This window comes from Gobio gobio (genome assembly GCF_949357685.1).
Source record: "Gobio gobio genome assembly, chromosome: 13".
Lineage (NCBI taxonomy): Eukaryota > Metazoa > Chordata > Actinopteri > Cypriniformes > Gobionidae > Gobio > Gobio gobio.
In genome coordinates, this window is record NC_137106.1 from 17,528,853 (window position 1) to 17,547,977 (window position 19,125).

Here is a 19,125-nt window from a genome sequence, read left to right on the forward strand (position 1 = left end):
GGTCTGCCTGCCTAGACTGCATTTTTAGGCATCACAGTCAACTGAACTGACACACAACACGCCGCTGAGTCTCTAAACATGCTGCACGCACTTATAATGCTCAAAAATAGCGCGTGGTGAATGCGCCCAAAATATCCATAATGCTGACTAGGTAGGCAGCTCACTAGGATTTGTGACGCGGCCAGTGTGTTGACGTATGGCATGCTGGGACAACATGGAGTTTCTTAAAGGGCTATGGGTACATGTGAACCCCAAAAAGCATTTAGACACTTACGACTGTATTTACTTCTCTTCATCAGACAATAAATATCAAACAAGAGAAATCTTCAAATAAATGATGCTACTTTTCTGAGACAATTTTAAAAGTGACTTTATAACCATTTTAGTAGATGAAGTCAGCTCCCCTGAAGTTCACACACAGGTGTAGTTTATCACACTGACTACAATACATGGGCATACTCTTTTACATCTGACAGAAAGTGTCAGAATACTTTGTTATAAGCCACAGTCTTTTCTCTAGCAGTGTTTTTATTTTAACAATCCCTTCAAACAACAATTTCAATTTTGACATTTTTGTAACTGCTATTGATTATCCATCAATGCATGTTCAAAGAACTTAACTAATCTATGATCAAGTATAAACAATATCAAGTTTACATCAATGAAGTAGGCTATCTCCTCAGTAGATCATATGGAATTTATATTGTTAAAAGAAAATAAATTATTCAATTTGCAATGAAGATTCATTGTTCAATAATGTTCCACAACACATGCTCAAAAAATAAACCAAATGATTAACATATAGGCTATTTATAACATTTAAATCACTATTGTCTAAAAGTTCTCAATTATTTTCAATTTTAGAAATTAAAGAAATGTACTGATAATAGAAATAGTGAACAGCTTGATGAGGCATCTTTTTCAATGTCCAAAATAAAATTACATTGTTATTGTTAACTAACTAATTATATATTATAGTTAAATTATTTTAGTTAAATGAAATAAAGTTGAAATAAAAATATTAATATTAGATGAACAGACAACTTAATTGGAAATGTTGCCTTGGCAACTAACTGAAATAAAAAATAAAATAGATACCAAAATGGCTAAAAACTAAAATAGAAATAAATGAAAGCCAAATAAAAAAACTGAAACTAAAATTAAACAAATATCTAAAAGCTAAAAATAAAACATGAATAAACTATATAGTAGTATAAAAATCCTACTAAAATAACACTGGTAAATTGAGGCATTTCTAAAATTAAAATAAAAACTGATAAAATCTAAAATAACACTGAAAGCATGCAAAGCTTTTATATACAACAGAAATTCAATAGATATAGATGGAAGGAGGATTATGTTTATTCTAAACAATCGTTATATACAACACGTAAGGTTAATTCAAAAACAAGATTATTCAGTAAGGCAGAATTCTGAAAACCCAAAGGTTGGAGGGATCAGTACAATACAAAAGCACAACTTTTTAATTTTAAGATTATACAAATGAATTGGATACACATCACTAAAATACAAACAAATGAAATTGGAAAGAATGGTTGAATTACACTGACTTCAATAAATATCCTCTATAAAGAAATCTTTATTTTATTCACCTAAAACGAGCCACAAACAATCATATTACGGGCAGAGAAGATATGCAAAGCAGCTTACGCACAAAGACTGACCGTGTTTTGAGAAAAAACAAATCAATTACATGTACCATGTGCTACAGAAACACCCAAGTCACATGACAAAGGTGGTCTGAGAGGTAACTCTCTTACTACTGCTTGCATTCTTGTATGCGAGACCACTTTATGTATTGTTACAGATCATCATATAAACAGCTTTAGACATCCAAAAGACATGTTATAGTTTTGTATCACTGCTCTTGAAACCAATTAGCAACTATGCTTCACATGAATGGAAGTGTTAAAATTAGGATGCCAGACGACTGTTTTGTCTGAAATAAACACAACACGGTTCATGTAGTATCAGATACTCTTCTGCAAAGTCCTGCTCTTATTTGAACATGGCATTGAAGGCTCTGCCAATGATCATCCTTCTGACCTCACTGGTACCAGCTCCAATCTCATAAAGCTTAGCATCTCTTAAGAAGCGGCCCATTGGGTAGTCATTAATGTAACCGTTTCCACCTGTGAACAGACGCAAAAGTGAGTCAACTAGGACTTGAGTCATAAGAATATTGGCTTACTGAATTAGCAGGATTTCATTCACTGATGTTGGGTGCATCCCAATCAGCTCTCTAGCTTCCTAGGTCGTGAATCAGTACATCATGTACATGAATTCAGGCGCTGGTGAGGACAGTAAGGACCCTGGCTCACTACTCATTGAGAAACTGATGACTTTTTTTCCAGCGACACAATTTCCTCATTTTACAACATCACTACCGGTATTTATGAACAACAGAGCTGATATTTTTCTGACATGATATTTTATATATATATCCAGTCTATCCAGTAATGCATTCATGTTGAAATATAATTCAATAATGGTTTATATTTTAAAACATCGATCGTGTGTCATTATGTGTAGCGAGTTGGGAACATCTGTTAAGGGAACATAGTGAGCATTGATATTCCCTGCTTTTCACGTTGCATTGTGGGACTTTTATGGAGCAAAGGTGTCAGTGCACTAGTAGGATTTTGCCCTTAAAATGGCCGACTCCCTGATCAGTGCCATGATGCTGAACAAGGAAGCTGATTGAGACACACCCAAAATCCTGAATTTATAAATTTTTTAAGCTAATGTCAGAGCAGTTGTCATCGTATCAATATACACTATATTGCCAAAAGTTTTGGGATGTCTGCCTTTACATGCACATGACCTTTAATGACATCCCATTCTTAATCCGTAGGGTATAATATGGAGTTGGCCCACCCTTTGTGAGGTCAGACGCTGATGTTGGACGAGAAGGCCTGGCTCGCAGTCTCCGCTCTAGTTCATCCCAAAGGTGTTCTATTGGGTTGAGGTCAGGACTCTGTGCAGTCAAGTTCCTTCATACCAAACTTGCTCATCCATGTCTTTATGGACCTTGTTTTGTGCACTTGTGCGCAGTCATGTTGCAACAGGAAGGGGCCCTTCCTAGCCTGATGTCGTCATACTCAATTCTAGTCAGAATATGAGTCTGATACTGCTCCGTTGGGCTGTGATTATGGGGCGTGTTTCAACCGAACCAGGAAAAACCTCAATTGGATAGACCTACAACCAATCAGAGCAACGGAGCGACGCATAACGTTAGTTGTCAAATGTCAACAGAACTCAACTGCACTGTGTTGCCATGTCCGCGGGTTGAAGCGACCCCAATTATGTGATATACAGACCCAGGAATGCGATTTTTAGCTGCCAGCCCTGCCAAAATAACACATATTTTACCCCCCAAATGCCTTTTTTCCCCGGAGAACCCCCCCTGGAAAGCTATTGGGCTTGTCTTTGGCTAGTTTTGAGGAACATTAGCAATTGGGCTGGTTTTGTTGTAAAAACTTGGCAACCCTGTCTGCACGCACGCTGGAATAAGTAGCCTTACGTTAGAAGAACAAGATTAGTGTAAACAATCTTTGCCGGTGTTGTAAAAAAATAATTTAAGGATACACAGAGTACTTACCAACACGATCATCATTTCTGAGAGAAATAGTAAAGGTGAATGCATATACGAACAAGTTCTCCGTTTAGGATTAGAACAAATTCAACCCAAGTGGCTTTTGATGACGTGGATGATTACGTTACTGTTTATCATCTGTCCATCATCGTCTAAAGCCCGCCCTGACAATTTCATTGGTCCGAACGGTTTCTGTTCGGGCATAATTACTTCTCTACCGATCAATTCCAGACCGAACTGCCCGAGTAAAAATGTTGTGGGCGGGGCTAAGTTCGGCTGGCATCCAGGCTAGGCCCTTCCCAAACTGTTCCCACAAATTTGGGAGCATGAAATTGTCCAAAATGTCTTGGTATGCTGAAGCATTAAGAGTTATTTTCACTGGAACCAAAAGGCCAAGCCCAACTCCTGAAAAACAACCCCACACTATAATCACCCCTCCACCAAACTTTACACTTGGCACAATGCAGTCAGGCAAATACTGTTCTCCTGGCAACCGCCAAACCCAGACTAGTCCATCGGATTGCCAGACAGAGAAGCATGATTCGTCACTTCAGAGAACACGTCTCCACTGCACAAGAGTCCAACGGTGGCGTGCTTTACACCACTGCATCCGACTGTTCTCTGATCTGTGTGCCCAAACATGTGCTTACCCTGCTCTGTGATTTTACTTTGTGGCTGAGTTGGTGTTGTTCCCAATTGCTTCCACTTTGTTATAATAGCACTAACAGTTGACCGTGGAATAGTGAGGAAATTTCACGAATGGACTTATTGCACCGGTGGCACCCTATCATGGTGCCACGCTTGAATTCACTGAGCTCCTGAGAGTGACCCATTCTTTCACAAATGTTTGAAGAAGCGTCTGCAAGCGTATGCTAGGTGCTTGGTTTTATACACCTTTGGCGATGGAAGTGATTGGAACACCTGAATTCAATGATTTGGAGGAGTGTCCCAACATTTTTGGCAATATAGTGTGTGTGTGACGTTTACAATCAATCAACACATGAATGCATTAGCAAATGTACATGCAAATTAAATTTGCCTGTACATTCAAGGCACAAATCATCTATGGCAAAAGGTACAAGTTTGACTTGTTTGCCGTTTATCCACCCAGTAATTGTTAAGAATGAAGACAGAAGGGTTTGGCCCTGATCTCCTAAGTTACATCGTGAGCTATTTCTCTGTTTTTGCAGTGCTAACTTCTAGGCACTCACCAAGGCATTGAATTCCATCCAAGGCAACTTGAGTCGCATTCTCAGCACAATAAAGGATCACCCCAGCACAGTCCTACAATAACATCACAAATCAATATTGATACTACACACTCTGGAAAAACTGTATGCATAATTTCCAGGCTGATATGTAACATTCTAAAATAAAGAAGTCAAATAACAAAAACTGTGTAAAGAGCTCTTACCTTAGCACTGAAATGGCCTTTGTCACAAGCACGGGCAACGTTGTATAAATACTGTCGACATGAACTAACCCGTGTGTACATATCAGCCATTTTTCCTTGCATTAGCTAGTCAATGGGGAGACATAGTTGTTTAATATCTTTTCTTAATTTGAAATGCATGCATGCATATATACATTCAAATGTTTGGGATCACATTTGGGGGGGGGCTTTGCACTGACTTTCTATGATGTTCAAAGCATTTCTAAGTATGCTGATTTTTAGAAGGCAACTGTCTGATTTTGAGATGGCAAACAGGAACATGGTTTTTGTAACATTAGCAAGACATTATTAGCTGTTTGATGTCTAATCATGTCAACGTTGTAGAGAGCGATAAATCAAGCACGTTTCCATTCTGATACAATGACTTGTAGACGACCCTGTATAATTCACTCTTCCTATTACTCTTCTGAAGAAGTTTCTGGTTCAAACATATATGGCTGAATTAAACCAACATTTCCACTTGCCATAATGCCATTATGTAGTATTTACAGATGGCTGAGTGGATTGCAAGTTCGTGACAACAGCCGTCTTTGAACCTCTTGTCAGATGCCAAAAGCTCAGTCAGTCTTTACTTTCAGTTTCTGTAGTGAATAATTGACTCGGGTTTGACACTTCTTCACCGACATAACTCACGCAAAGTTTGCACATTGCTTGTGTGATATCCACTGGCTCGCCTTCATGGTTTAAAATGGAAATATTTTCAATTTTGCCATGTGGCATTTTTCTTTATCACCAGTTGCTTGCAAAATGATGGACAATGATTCACATTATGTGTGCGTCATTTCCTGTGATAATAAAATTAAGTAAATTACTAAATAAATGACTAAATAAAAAAGCAACAAGCAAACTTAAAGGGATAGTTCACACAAAAATTAAAATTACCCCATGATTTATTCACCCTCAAGTCATCCTAGGTGTATATGACATTCTTCTTTAAGACGAATACAGTCGGAGTTATATAAAAAAAATGTCCTGGCTTAAAAGCATCCATCCATTATAAAAGTAATGCACAAGGCTGCGGGGAGTTAATAAAGACCTTCTGAAGTGAATCAGTGGGTTTTTATAAGAAAAATATAAATTTTGAACACGTTATAAAGTAAAATATCTAGCTTCCGGCTGACCGCCTTCTGTATTCAACTTACGAAGAAAGTGTAATCCTCTCACAGTTCAAAATGTCAGACGCGCCAGTTACACTTTTTTTGAAAGTTGAATACAGACTGCGGTCTGCCGGAAGCTAGATATTTTACTTTATAACGTGTTAAAGATGGATAATTTTTTTACACAAATGTCAGAAGGCCTTTATTAACCCCCCGGAGCCATGTGGAGTACTTTTTTAATGGATGGATGCACTTTTTTGGGCTTCAAATTTTGGCCTGCCATTCACTGCCATTATAAAGCTTGGAAGAGCCAGGACATAACTCTGAGCGTATTTGTCTGAAAGAAGAATGTCATATACACCTAGGATGGCTTGAGGGTGAGTAAATCATAGGGTAATTTTCAGTTTTGGGTGAACTATCCCTTAAAACTTGTTTGCTTAATTTCTGCAAATTATTTGCTGATGCAGGTACAAACAGATTCTTGATATATAATTAAAGTGCTGTGGCCGAAAGTTTGCACATCATTTCATTAATTAGTAGATGAACATAAAACATTTCAAACACACAAATCCTTCCATATTTCAGAGTGAAAAGCATACCTGGAAGTGGCCAATTTTCTGTCCAAAGGCTTCACGAATATGAACATAAGGAATTGCATTGTCAAGCACAGCTTGCATGATGCTGAGGGAATGTGTAAAAAGGACAAAAATAACTATTGGACAGTCTTTGTCAATTTACATTTCTAAGCACGATACTGTAAATAAACAGCAACAATTACCCAACAGGTCCAGCAGCCAGGACAAGTCTCTCTAGGTCCAACCCACTCATCATAACATATACTCCTTTATTTAATGGTCCCAAAATGTTTTCCTCTGAAACCACAAAAGAACATTTTCAAATGTAGTTTGTACCTCCAACACATTCAGACTCGCTAATATGCATAATAAACTTGTGCACATTCACACACCAGGAACTTTGCAGTCTTCAAAGATGAGTTCACAAGTGTTAGATCCTCTCATTCCCAGTTTATCCAGCTTCTGCGCTGTGCTAAATCCTGGCATGCCCTTCAAGTACACAAGCACAATGACTATGATATGATTACATTTGAAGTTGTAGCTTTATGGAACAACAGATTAAAAATGAAACAATTCAATCAAAATCTGAGTGATTTTTCCCCCCAAACCAGTTCAGCGGATATCCCACCCTGCAAACAATTTCATTAGCTGAGGTTACAGTGACGGGTAGGTTTAGGGATCAGGGTTGGGTGTAGGCTGTCGTTGTTGTGATTGACATGGCCAATGAAATGTTTAGAATCAACTCCAGGGTGGGATTTCCGCTGAACTGGTTTGGGGGGAAAAATCACGTGAATGCTACATGTAATACAGTGTGAACGGTGCATCACAATCAATCATCCAAGAGGAAGTGGTTTGTCTTTTCTAACCTTCTCTACGATGAAAGCAGAGATGCCCCGGCCTTCAGCCTCTGGGTTAGTCTTAGCATACACAATCAGAACATCTGCATCTGGTCCGTTCGTAATCCAGAACTTATTACCGTTTAACACGTAGTGATCCCCTTAAAGATGACGGATCAAAAGGAAAATCAAACAGCAAAACATTGGATGTCACCATTCTAGGGGCAAGATGAATCTTTTTTCATTAGATGGCCATTCAAAAGAAGTTATGCATTATGATTAAATTATTTTTGCAAGCAGCATAAATCACTAATATGTCATTACATTATAGCAGATATTTTTCCAGTCACAAATTTATTGAAAAGGCCCTTCCAAAGCATAACAAACATACAATACAAACACTAATTATAAAAGAATGCACAATATATTGATATCATTTTACTATATTTATTATTTTTATTTTTTTAATATTGGAAATATATCAGCCGATATTGTATATTTATTTGTTAGTTATAGTAAAGGGTTAGTTCACCCAAAAATGAAAATTCTATCATTAATAACTCATCCTCATGTCGTTCCAAACCCGTAAGAACACTTCGGAACACAAATTAAGTTATTTTTGATGAAATCCGAAAGCTCTCTGAACCCTCTCAGCTATTTAATTAACACTTTCAAGGTCCAGAAAGGTAGTAAAAATGAATTGTTAAAATAGTCCATGGGTTAACCTTAATTTTATAAAGTGATGAGAATACTTTTCGTGCGCAAAAAACAAACAAAAATAATGACTTTATTCAACTATTTCTTCTAGCATGTGTCAGACTCTTACGCTGTTGACGTAGTGTAAACAGTGCCAATAGAGTCCCAAGAGTCGGACACAGGCTAGAAGATACTGTTGAATAAAGTCATTATTTATGTTAGTTTATTTGCGCACAAAAAGTATACTAATTAAGGTTGAACCACTGTAGTCATATGGACTATTTTAACAATGATTTTACTACCTTTCTGGACCTTGAAAGTGTTAATTAAATAGTTGTCTATGGAGGGGTTAGAGAGCTCTAGGATTTCATCCAAAATATCTTAATTTGTGTTCCGAAGATGGGTCTAACGGGTTTGGAATGACATGAGGAAATAATAATTTTCATTTTTGGGTGAACTAACCCTTTTAAAATATTTATAATTTATTAACAGAGTTAAATGTAATCTTTTGCAAATCCAAAATGAGTGTGAATTTTGTGTTTATTTTTCATTTATTTAGACAAAATATTGTTTTCCTATCCATTTATCGGCTATAGTCAATAACAGGAAACTAATTATGGGCTTATTGGAATAATTTGAATATTGGTGCATTCCTAATAATAAGATCTAGATTCCTTATACATGCAAAATTGTACATACATTGGCATTCAAAAGCTTTGGATTGATAAGATTTTTTTTTTAAAGAAGGAATCTTGAATAGAAAATTCAAGAGAGCATTTATTTGAAATATAAATATTTTGTAACATATATAAATGTTTTAATGTCTTTTAATGGAAAACTATGTGAATGGCGCTGCAGGATTTTGAACAACTCATCCCGTGAGCGACCCCCGTCTGTTTGGCAACTAACATTAATATTCTCTTAATATTCAAAAAGCCAACATGAACAATGTGCAGTGCCACCAAACATCAAAATAAATGCGTCTTTCAATAGGAGGTGAAATGGAAATAGCGGGTCAGTCAGTGCCACCCTGGACACCCCTCTGGCTCCACCACTACTGTCTGATTGGCCAAATGGCCCAATCTGTTGTGATTGGTCTACCGCTTATAGCAGGTGTCAGAAATGAAATGCCCATTACCATACTGAATTTCAGCTACGGAGGATTCCTAAAGCTCAGCGATTGTACATTGTAAAGACCGCAATGATGGCGTTGATTTTTCCATATCAATCTGAGTGCGAGTCCGATGATGAAACATTGGAAGAACTAGTTATTCAACCCGAACCTCCATCGCAAGGATGACTTGACAGTTTGAGGTAAATTATGAGATGTTGCAACTGTAATTCCTCAACATCAGCATAAAAGTGCCCCATTATGGTTTTTCGAATATTCCCTTTCATGCAGTGTGTAATGTAACCGTTTGAGAATGTAAAAGTCGAAAATGCATGATAAATAAAGTTATTGTCTCCCAAAAGATAGAATCGACTCTGAACCGCCATAAGAGTCATTTATGTTTTGAATCCTACTGCGCTATGGTTCTATGTCACTAGAAATGTATTTACATGTAGGAACTGTATTTATCAATAACAACGCATACGTTAGCCGAGCACTAACGTGAATGACTGATGTAATATTAAAGTTTCTAAAATAAATCTTGGTCCATCCTTTATCATACTCAAAGTAGAAAGAACAACAGACAATCTGTATTAATGGACACAATTTTAGGTAATAGTGGCCCACAGCTGCTTAGCAAAGCCAGTAATAATGGGAGTTAGCCGGCTAGCCGGAGACCTACACAATATAAAAGACAAAACTATGTATTCTGAACACCTGGTAGAAAATATATACATCAATAATTAATCATACTCACAGGTTGTGATTCTGAGGAGCAAGTTGGACCAAATAAAGTGGGTAGTGTCCCATCTTTAATGAATAAGCGTTTTGTAAATCTCATTAAGAAATAATTAAGACCTCACTGAGATTTGAGAATCAATCGTCAAAAGGTTATACTGCTGTTGTATCGCTGTGGTTATTTGAACCACTGACTCTTCACATCCTCATCCTTTGGAAATGTTTACAGCACGCAGAAAACAGCGTCTTCTCAACATGTACACAACACAAACCAGCTATGGTGTTTGAGGGCAGGGCAAAGTAGATGTTGTTGGGCAGCCAATAAACACCATAGGCGAGGATTATGTAAATGTGTTACCGTGTTACGTATGCAGGTCACAGAAGTGAGACTGGAATTCCTGATAACGCATTTAGGCAGTTCAGTCAATTCTTTCTTTTGGGAGACAATAAATATTTATCATCCACTTTCGACTTTACAACTTTGCAGACGGTTTACATTCATAGACAACTATATTACATGCTGCATAATATTCGAAAAAGCATAATAGGGGCACTTGACTTTAATTTGAAAAAAAATCTTATTGACCCAAAACTTTTGAATGCTAATGTATGTGAAAGGACAATATATCTCACAAATCAGTTATACTGTAATATGCACGAATGCCAATGGCACTGATGTAACAGTGTTTATTATAGCAGCAGACAGTGGTGACTAACGGAACAGCACATAGAGTGATAACAGAAGGCCAGTCACCTTGTTTTTTCGCTGTCAGTTTCATGGACACCACATCAGAGCCAGCGTTGGGCTCACTCATGGCCAAGGCACCCACATGCTCCCCCGTCATCAACTGAAGCACAAACATTGTGAAAAACAACTCAACCCTAAAATCCATAAATAGCCTAAATGTGCTACTTAATTAGCCTGCATTTACAGTGTGGAAAATTAATTGTCCCTAATGCATTATGTCATGGGTCTGTTATAGAAAGCTAGCTAAGAAAACACAAGACACATCAATTTAAATGTTTTGTCTCACACCTTGGACATGTACTTCTCTTTCTGTTTCTGGGTCGCATGTCGAACCATCTGATTTACACACAAATTGGAGTGCGCTCCATAGCTGAGAGCAACAGCTGCTGACACACGGGAGATCTCCTCCATAACAATCACATGATCAAGATAGCCCAATCCAGTTCCACCGTACTCCACTGCACACATTGATAAAAAGTTAAAAGCCGTTGGTTTTTAAAAGAAAATCATATCAGACTATGCTCAATACTGTCTAAGCAACAGTTTTATCATAAACAATATTTCTTGAAGACTGTAAATGGTCCTACCTGGAGCAGTAACTCCGAGCAGTCCAAGATCACCCATCTCCTTCCAAAACTCCTAGTTTATAAAAGATCATATTTGTTCTGATTCATTACTCAGGATTATTACACAGAGACTCCTGAGATACTTGTCAAGTACAGGAACTCACCCTCATGCGGGGAAATTCGTTTTTCTTGTCAATCTCATCAGCTTGTGGAGCGAGCTTCTCCTGGCAGAATCTCTGGACTGTCTGTCTGAGCTGGTGTTCAAAAGAAACATGTGTGATAAACGCAGGCAAGTCTGTCCACAAACAACATGAGCTGCCAAAAACCTCAACAAAACAATCCCAATGCACACTTTTCATGGTGCTCCAAAGACTATCAAGGCATTATAGAGACCAACAAACCATGGTTTTACCCATGTCAGGGTAAAAGGAGGCATGGGAGGTCGTGCTACAAAAAAAGAAACTTTTTACGTTTCGTTTTTTTAGATTCGTTTTTCATCAGAATGGTACGAACCTTGGTAAATGTTTTAGCACTTGCTGTGTGAACAAAAAAAAATGATTAAATGGGCCTGAAAAAAAAATAGTCACACTTGTTTGCAGTTAATAATGACCGCATTGGAAATGAATGGGACATGCATTTCATCTATTGGAAGCGCTACGTACTGCGCACAAACAACTTACTGAAAGCTAATTTTTTAAGATATCAACCTCAAATTTGGAACACAGGTTGTTTAGATTCATGGCTTTGATTTTCTCACAGTTTTAGAGTACAACTTTTTTGGAAAATATGTAATTCATATTAAAATTTAAATAGTATTTTACATAACAATAAATGTTTAATTATCAAAAATTTGGGGTTGGTGATTGGCACAAATATTGATTTTGATCTATTCATTATCAATATATGTATATAGCCTACTGTACATGTAGGGAAAAATAAGTTTGCCTTTTTAGCACTATTTTAAACTTTTCTTGGTTTAACTTATATTTGCTCGCATTCATTAATATTCACTTGTGTGTGCTTATTTAAGTATCATTAAAAAAATATTAAGATGCAAGTTATTAACGTTTTAAAATTTCACATTTAAAGAAATCTAGTGTTTGATCATGTCTAAATATGTATTCAAAAGCAAAACCTAAAAATAAGTAAGCAGTTATGATCTTCAATATTGTTTTGAGCCACTAGATACATATTTATTAAAGAGCCATACAGGCACCTATAGTGGGTAAACCATGGCATTACAAATGAAATGTATTATTTTTCCAGCCACAAAATGACTCTAATTTGCCTCTTTGCATTGGAATTCTCTATTGTAATATAAATAAGAAAAATATTAGAAGAAAAATATTTTAACTCATTAAATGGTAATTAATGGACCATAATTATTGCACAAATACTAGGCCTATTTAGTTCCAAAAGATCTCCTCAAAATATTCAATAAATATTATTAAACTAAAATATAATTGAAAAATAGTTAAGGTGTGTGGTCACATTTGACCATCAATGAGTATGAGTGTGAGCAATTAGTAAGCAATACCTGAGGGCTAAATACAAGAAAAACATTAATGTTAACAATTGTGGGATTACAAATTTATACATTGTTATATCTAGGTTCCAATGTAATAGAATATAACTGAAAACATTATCTATATTTGTGTTTTACATTTTGAAGTAAACTTGAGGAAATTCTAAGGAGAAGATTACGTCAGGCTGTGTAAGTGGTTGAGACATTAAGTCTTTTGTCTTTATGCATCTCCTGACTATTTACCATGACAAGTTTAGAGCAATACTGCCTGAGTGATTGGATTAGCATCTATGCATTTGAATGGCACTGTTATGCTGATTGAATCTGGACGAGAGACACAGTTATGTAGGGTGTGTCCTTTTTACCTATACAACATTTGCATTGTATTGTTCAGAGTGTCTCCTCCTCTGCTGTATAACCCCTCCCCCTGAAATGTAGATAAATAGCATTATTTTGTACTGTTAAATCAGACTGTTTTCGGACGACCTGCAGCACAGAGTTCTCATTAAAAGAATTACTTCTGTTTGATCCGGACGTCTCCTGGTCTCTACTTCAAGAAACAACAGAAGTTCACAACACAATGTTGCATCTCCATAATAAAATGATACTGTAAATGGGTGACGTAATAATCCATGCACACTATGCTGGGCTGTTTACCAAAAATTGCAGCAAATACCTGTATGGTACAAAACGGTCGTCTATCCATTCAAATGCATTGACAGCGCTATATGTGTGGAACTATTGAGAGCTCCATGAACCACGTAACCGCGCGCGCCACCGGGAGATGAGAGCATGTCGCAACTGTTTTTCAACGCCTCGGCTTTAACTGCCACATTAGCGGCAAAACACTATTTCGTGTTTGAATTTCGTATTAAACCTTTAAAATTTTAAAAGCTTAGACTTTGTTTCATATAAAAAGCAGGTTTGGCCATTGGAGAGCGAGAGACACGCGTGAGTGAGAGAGAGCAGGGAAAGCAAATGCAGCTGAACGAACATTTTATATAGCGTAAAAAAAGAACGACGCGCAATATGTGGCGGCCGGTGTTGATTCTGTGGAGCACCGCCACAAATTAGTCTATGTGTGGGAAACACTGTTGTAATTATGTGTGGTACTGGTGGATTTTCATGGGAAATTCGAGCATGTCTTTGCGTCATTACATCACGTCTGTAAACATAAAGAAAGAGTCTGGCTAGTAGGCTATCGTGTGTGTGGATGCTGCAGGTGACGGATCATTTATAGCCTTTTCTCACAGCAGCTGAAATAATTAAACGTATCATTTGATGGTGGATAGTATTCCAGAAAGGTCCAAACGACAATCAGCAGTGACAACTGGAGATTCACCCGTAGTCAAAAGCAAAAGATTAGACAGTACAGGAATTAAAATCTACATGTAATGCTAAAACACACTAAATGCACGTAGTCACGCAATGCTGATGTTGTTAACATTAAAGGGGTGATGAATTGAAAAACAACTTTCCCTTGAGCCTTTAATATATAAAAGTTAATCGTGATATAAGAATATCCTGTAAGTTTCAGAGCTGAGAACTTCCTCATTAGTCAAAGAAAAGCTTTTATTGACACCAGGCCCAGAAAACGCTCAATCTCAGAATGTGTCGGCCCTTGACCTCATCGTATGCTGAAACGCCGCCTCAACAGTACGCCTGATTTTGTAGCCCCGCCCACCGACTCGTGGAGCTAAACGGATCGCGCTACTGAGCAAAAAACATGCCCGAAGATAGCAAGATATTGCGCTGTGCCTGGTTGTGGAAGAACACAGTCGCTGCATAAGCTTCCTTCGAATTCTAATATTGGGAATGTGTGGTTGAACTTTATTTTTAATTAATATCCAGCTCACGTGGGGAAGACAATACACGCATGTTCATGTAACCACGGATTCGTTTGTAAAAAGGAGACTGGGTTTGCAGACAGGATGAGATTACATGAATGAATGAAGCAACACACTAATGTGAGTAAAAATGTTTTTATATGTGATAGTATTGCATTGTTACAGATCAAATACAATGTTACATTTAGGGCTGTAATCAACCAAAGAAAATCTTGGTCGACTGAAGTCCTGAAATTTTCGACTAAAAATCGGCAAAAAAAAACGTTACATTTATTAGCTGCGCACTGTGCGCAGTACTTGGTGGCCTTGTTGTCTGCCTAAATTAATTATAAATAAACATAAAAAACTAGTAGGCTATTTGCAGTATATTAAATCGTTTTTGACTGAAATGAGTTTGACACACGAGTCTGTCGGCTCTGACAGCATTGCATCACGTGCACCTGTGCAATATCATAGCCTGTGATTTCCGAAAATATAGTACTATGTTGTCAACTAGTGATATCATCACAAGAACTTTTGAGGAATATGCAACAAAATTTAGACAATTGTTTTTGTCATATGTATTATAATAACTGACAGACACAATCATTTAAGCTGCTCTGTGCAGCTCGAACATAGGATCAGCTCAGCTTCGCGGCTGAGACACGAATAGACTTAAAAGCCACAAAAGGCACGTACACTTTAAAAAAGGAATATTTATTAAACAAGCCATATCAAGAGCAGAAACAAAATAAAGTGCATAACTGAAAAATAAAGCATAAGCTCAAAACGAATACAAACAGTGGGCAAAGCGCATCGCGCATTAGGCTCCAAATTAAAAATAAAATAATAAAGTGCCCAAATCCAATAAATAATACTATAAATAAATTTGCAGTTTGCACAATAATAAAAGGGACGGGGCAACTCAAAACAGACGGGGCAACCAAACACAGACAAGTTAGCTTAGCCGTTGTTTTTAGGTGATATGACATGTTTGTCGTCGAGCTGTGATATGCAAAATGTTGCTTGCAAAATTTGCATTCGACTTTTTTCCCCATTTTCTATTTTTTTTTAAATGCTGCCACATTACCGATGTCTTTGTTGACATGGTAGAAGAGGACTGACTAGGAAAACACTCTCACAATTTAATAAATAATAGGCCTATACAGCAAAGTAGCCTACTAACTTCAATCTGTCTCTCTTCTCCAGTGGGTTGGGCTAATCCAAAAGAAGTGAAAACAAGGGGGGGTGTTCTGAAGACAGACTGTTACCTGTGAAACAGGGGTGCTCTGAAAACACCCCCATAAGCAATTAGTGCTTTCCACCTGATGAAATGAACGCTGCAAAACTGATGAAATGAACGGGGAAAAAAAAACGACCAATCAGAATTTTGGTCGAGCCAGAACGTATCGACTAATAATCGACTGGGAGATTACAGCCCTAGTTACATTGTGTACATGTCTAACTAAACATAATTTGCCACTGTCACAGGGCTCGCAAAGCCCAACGTCCCGGGCTATGTGTTTTCTAGATACATATCATCTTAAATAGTGAAATAACATGAATTTCTTGATGTGCGTTGTTCACTCTCTTGACTTGATATTTGAAAGAAAAATACAATCGTTTTGATCATGCTCTGTCTGCAACGTACTTGGAGCGTGCGTATATCCACCGATCGGGCGGGCCAAGTAATATAAAGTAACATTCTTTTATTAATTGCGGGTGGATGAGAGATAAATCATTGTGTTTGTTTGATAAAGACATTTTGTGAGCCCTGAGGGACGAATCCGGTTGCCGTTTCCCCACACGCTTTCAAAACAATGCCTCACGCCTACTCATGGGGGAGCCGAAGCTCATTAAATATGCAAAGCTTATCCAATCCTAGCCATGGGCATTTACCTCCAAGTCTTCAGTGCAGTCTTAAGAGAGGCTCAAAACAAGGGCAGAAAATAGCCTATTACTTATTCAGTATGATGTTTTTGAATGTAAAACCACGCGAACGTCACAAGTAGACCTCAGACAACAGTATACATTTTTTTTAAAAGCCAGTTTATGACACCTTTAACAATTTGAGAACAAAGTATAAAAATAAAAACAATTTGCATGGTTGGATGTGATGTGAGCCAAGCTATCGTTAGATTTAATCAGCATTTGTAGCACGATTTTTTGTAATGCTCAGTCAGAACAAAAGTGGCTGACATGTTACTTGTTCAGATGACATTTTCCGGTGAAACATATTATTTTGGTCACATCTGTAATTCCGAAGTACAGTATCCACACCAGTGCAGTGGCAGCCTACACATATTACTCCTTAAAACATTAGATTCATCCACACTAAGGAGCCGTGACGATGCACAACAACCCACATAAAGATAATTCCACAAGGAACTGCAATTGCAGGTTTCATTTCAAACTGTAAATGTACAAAATGTACAGACTGCAGCTTTAAGTCTGTGCTCCAAAGCATTCAAGATTTATGACTGTTTAAATTGGAAATTGTATTTTCAGGTCCATGCTCAAGAAGTGAATAAATTGATTATTAATATCATAAATATATGCATAAATATAATTTAGCACCATAAATCCCCTAAAAATACAAACTATTAAACAAAAAAACATTATCAAACTAAAATATAGTACAATGATTTAATTGGGGAAAAAAGGTAATTTTTGACCGACACGCAAACAGTACCAGAGGGTTAAATGTATTTTATTCCTGTGATGTCATTACTCCAGTCTTCAGTGTCACATGATCCTTCAGAAATCATTCTAATATGAGGATTTGGTGCTCCGGAAATATTTCTTGTTATTATCAGCGTTGAAAAGTTTAGTATTTTTTGTAGGACTCTTTGATGAGTAGAATGTTCAAAGGAACAGCATTTATTTAAAACAGAAACTATTGTAACATTATAACTGTCTGTGCTGCATTTTTGTGGAATAAAGTACTATACTATCGTAGTGTTTTGTAGTGTAAAGTGTAAATGTGTAAAAGTGTACATGCAGACTTGGAAACCATAAAAAAAAAGATCTGGACTAAGAGGGATATTTGCCAATTCCTCACAATGAGACTACCATGTCCAAACCATATGTGTTCAATTTCAGATTTTGTAAGGTGCGTTATTATGACCACCAGTTCAAGTGGGCTGCTATAAAAACTAATGAAGGGCATCTGAAATGATCCTGTCCAATCAAAACGCGCCTACCGTTCACACACCCACCCAACAAGTTCATGTGACACAGGCAGCACAGAGAATGCTGCCTTCACGTGCTATCGGAAATTTGATAATTCCGACTTCTGAAGTCGTGATTACGAGCTCATTGCATTCAAGTTTCAGAATGCGGGGGCGTTCATGTGCAATTTTTACCTCGGAAACTCGTATTTACGATAATTCCGATAGCACGTGAAGGCAGCATATGAAAACCGTAAAAACATGTCACTTTAAACTATCTGTTTAAAACGTATACGTTTTCATTTTAATGTTGGATCTGTAGTTGATGCGTTTTTCAATGTCAGGTCAGAAACACAACTCTGACTGACAGTTTCTTGTCCAGTGTGCTCTAATTGAAGTTGAATATAATTGCGCGATAAATTCCTGGCGACTAAACATATACAATCTCTTGTAAGTTCCTAGAATTGTGTCAGAGGTCATTGTGTGAACACGCACAACAAACTGACACATTCTTATGAACGTTTTTAACAAGACGTAAACAAGAAACTCTGATATTTTACGAGCGTTGGCTCTGGGTTACGTAGCGGGGATGTGTGTGGGATACCTGGATCTGCTCCTCGGTAAGACCATTCACAATGTCGTCCACTGGAACAGCTCCAACGCATCCTCGTTGCGAAACACTAACATTTGCCACTCTTTGACAAAGACGCAATGCTCTTCTGACAGCAAACATTTTGTAGTGACTGCAGGATGACAGAACAAAAGGGGAAATCGATGAGCTACTTATACAAGTGCACTTGGACAGGTTAAAAGTGCAGGAGGAGGGCAGTCCTAAAGTTCCCTAAAATGCAGTGGAAGGAATTGCGTTCTCCTTCTCTTCTGTTGTGTAACGTGACCTCTACCCGCCACTGAAGCTTTACTGCCACCTACAGCGACGAAGTACAAACTACAGCCGAACAAACTATGACGACCTCAAAACGCTTTAGAAAAACAACAACAAAAAGATGCTACAGTAAAACCTGTACATTGGTTAACAGTAAGTTACCTACAGTACATTTTAATTGAAAAAAATCCATAGCCTACATGTGACTTTTAAAGAAATGAATCGAAAAGGCTATGAATTACTTTAATTTACGGAGAAAAAATAAACAAATCAATATGTAGCCTA

At 37.4% G+C, this 19,125-nt stretch overlaps 1 protein-coding gene across 1 annotated transcript; it reads right to left on the reverse strand.

Annotated features, from left to right (window-relative positions):
• Positions 1–353: 353 nt before the first annotated feature.
• ivd (isovaleryl-CoA dehydrogenase) lies at positions 354–18,854 on the reverse strand. Its single transcript, XM_079833722.1, has 12 exons — positions 18,562–18,854; positions 11,601–11,690; positions 11,458–11,509; positions 11,159–11,328; positions 10,877–10,970; positions 7,608–7,738; positions 7,134–7,230; positions 6,945–7,038; positions 6,766–6,847; positions 5,031–5,135; positions 4,828–4,900; positions 354–2,153 (listed from the first exon to the last, which is right to left on the reverse strand). The coding sequence occupies exons 1-12, from the start codon at positions 18,688–18,690 to the stop codon at positions 2,020–2,022; spliced, it is 1,251 nt and encodes a 416-aa protein (XP_079689848.1). The 5' UTR covers positions 18,691–18,854; the 3' UTR covers positions 354–2,019.
• Positions 18,855–19,125: the final 271 nt, after the last annotated feature.